Source organism: Gadus morhua, chromosome 19, assembly GCF_902167405.1.
Source record: "Gadus morhua chromosome 19, gadMor3.0, whole genome shotgun sequence".
NCBI lineage: Eukaryota > Metazoa > Chordata > Actinopteri > Gadiformes > Gadidae > Gadus > Gadus morhua.
The window spans coordinates 7,809,203-7,812,240 of NC_044066.1; the positions used below are offsets into that span (position 1 = coordinate 7,809,203).

Here is a 3,038-nt window from a genome sequence, read left to right on the forward strand (position 1 = left end):
GGAAATCATTCCTCTATCTCAGCGATGCATTTAATTAAAACGAAATGCATGTTTAATAGACTCTCTCTAATGTTGTCTCAGGTATTATTCCGTATGTGATGTATATCTTTGCATATATCTTTCCTCGTTTGTGTTTTCTATTTAACCGTTATGTTGATAAATTAAACAACAGCTTATTTTATTTAACCCATAAACCCAAATGATACATGGTACCCCAGCTCTAGATCCTGCACGCATATACAGACCAACACACACACACACACACACACACACACACACACACACACACACACACACACACACACACACACACACACACACACACACACACACACACACACACATACAGGCAGAAGCACACACATACACACAGACTCACATACACACACATACAGGCACACATATACACACACTAAAACACCCAAACACACACATATGGGCACACACACACACACACACACACACACACACACACACACACATACAGGCAGAAGCACACACATCACACACACTCACATACACACACATACAGGCACACATACACGCACAATAAAACATCCAAACACACACATATTGGCACACACACACACACACACACACACACACACACACACACACACACACACACACACACACACACACGCACATGCCCCCCCATGCAGGGTCTCCAGCCAGCGGATGCGAGGTGGAAACGTACCCCTATTGTTGTGTTTTCGGGCGCAGCACCTAGTGGTCCTCTCTGCTTGTGTTGCGAGATCCCGGGCCTGATGTTAATCTTGTTTCTTTGGGTAACAAATCCAAACCATCTGCCACAATACTCTTGGACCACCCCCGCCCCCGAACACAGTAGTCCGACCCCTGTGTGGTAGGGTCTAGTGGGGCCTCATGACACTTGTCTAGATGGATAAACAGACCCTCATTTACACATATTTAGGAATTGCCATTATTTCAGGTTCATATTATATCTATGGCGTTATGCTTGATAATGTATTTTTTTTTAACTGCATGCATTCAGTGTTTTGTATTTGTATTTATCATGTCATTAGTTATATTTGTGTTGTGTTATTATTTGTGTCTTTTTGTTATTCATTTCTCTGATCTGAAGATAAGTTCCTCACACTAACATATCTAAATGTAGTACTCATTTTAACCAACAGGGGCAGAGGGGAGCTACAGGGCAGCCTGGACCGGCAGTAAGACTTTTATCATGATAACACACTATTATAATGTTAGTATAGCATATATAGTCACACATCTGAAATTCATCTTTGTAGAAAAATGGTTGGTCTACTCCGATTGTAGTTGTAGTAATATGTATGCGTCAATTGTTTTTCAGCCTCACTTGTAAGTCGGTTTGGATAAAAGCTAAATGAAATGTAAAATGTAAATCTTTTAAATAATGTGTCAGGGTTCGTTTTTCTAAATGAAAAAAAAAATCATAAAAAATGAAACAAGGTCAATTCAACGATTACAGCTATCAAGACAAATGTTCTCAGGGCCCTCTGGCCTCATCTCTGACCCCCAGGGCCCGCCAGGTTCCTTTGACTTCCTGCTGCTGCTGATGGCTGACATCCGCAACGACATCGCCCAGCTGCAGGACAAGGTGTACGGTCGGGCCGTGCCCTTCCCCGGCCTCGAGGACGGGGCCCCCGCCGTACCCGACAGCTGGAGGGTCGGGCCCCCGGACGGGCCCCCGGACGGACCCCTGGACGGGCACAACAGTGGCGAGACGGGCTCCGGAGAGGACTATAGAGACAGGAGGCCCTGGGCCGGGACAGGCCCCAAGAAGAGCAGGAAGAGGAAAATGATCCGGAGATCCGATTGGACGAATTGAAAACATTAAAGATAAAATGGGGGCGGGTCTTTTTATGGGTTGATTGATTGATTGCTAATTTAACGACATACGGAGCAGAATAGTTTATATATTCCTTTTTGTCTAAGAGATCTTTATTTTTGTATACTTTTTCTTACGGTTGTCCTATTTTTATATATGAGGTATTTTATTTGTAATTGTCTCAGTGCATGTGTAGTCTTGCATTTTAACCAATCTCCTTCATAGGTATCTGGACGTCCTACATTAAAACTAACCTGCTGTCCATACACACAGCCTTCTGTTCTGCCCTTTGCACGCTGATAAAGACACAGGTTCAGTCCAAGGGTGACTATTTAGTTTTTCCACCTTTATTCACTCATGTTAGTCACAGTTATATAATTATTGGTGATGAAATTTATTATGTAATGCAGCGTAAATCACAGTGATCTCAAATGAATCAATGGCTTGCGCCCTTTCGGAGTACAGACAGAGTAACTGCCATATGTTAGCCACTGTTTGAAAAAACGATTTAAACAAATCTGGGTCAAATCCTAAACAGATTGTTATTTTCTATCAAGCGGCCATCAATAGCTCAAATTGATTTGATCATTGATCACACATATTTCTTACTATAGCCTAGTCCCATTTCAACAAAGAAATGTGTTACTTCTACAGGTGCTACTGGTTTAATCTTGTTTATCGTTGTTATAACGTGTATCCATCCCATCTTGTGTTAAATACTCTACTTTCTTCAGGAAAAGCAGACTCATCTCATTGACATTTATCGTTGAAAAGTCACCAGAACAAGATGTTACACATGAATTATGGTATATAAATTGACATTTATGCTATGTTGTATTTGATCCAGATGTGTTCAGTTCACGTAATCTATGTATTCAGACACTATTGATTATTATTGTAAGTACCAAGCCAATGGTATGCAGAAATTAATTGCCTAATATTTTCCAAAGAAGCACTCAGACAGATGATACAGAGATTATGTGTCATTTCGAGTAGTTCAGGAAAATGTACCCACTAAAAGCCATTTTTATTTCAAGTATTAATCAACGTTTACAAACGCAGGGCTGATGTCTGAACTAAGATCCCTTCATTGTGTTCATAACAACAAGTTCCACTAGAGGGCAGTCGTTTCTCATTTACCGTACAAATTCACATTCTGTAATGGCTAAAGTGTTCACAGTGAATTAGACAAATCCATGATAGA

At 41.1% G+C, this 3,038-nt stretch overlaps 1 protein-coding gene across 1 annotated transcript in view; it reads left to right on the plus strand.

Moving 5' to 3' along the window:
* The window catches only part of ccbe1 (collagen and calcium binding EGF domains 1), a 32,039-nt gene extending 29,375 nt beyond the window's left edge, over positions 1 to 2,664 (plus strand). Inside the window, exons 10-11 of the mRNA XM_030342326.1 lie at positions 1,158 to 1,193; positions 1,526 to 2,664. Of these exons, the coding sequence (XP_030198186.1) occupies positions 1,158 to 1,193; positions 1,526 to 1,834 (345 nt within the window). The 3' untranslated portion in view covers positions 1,835 to 2,664. The remainder of the gene's footprint in view (positions 1 to 1,157; positions 1,194 to 1,525) is intronic.
* The last annotated feature ends 374 nt before the right edge of the window (positions 2,665 to 3,038 follow it).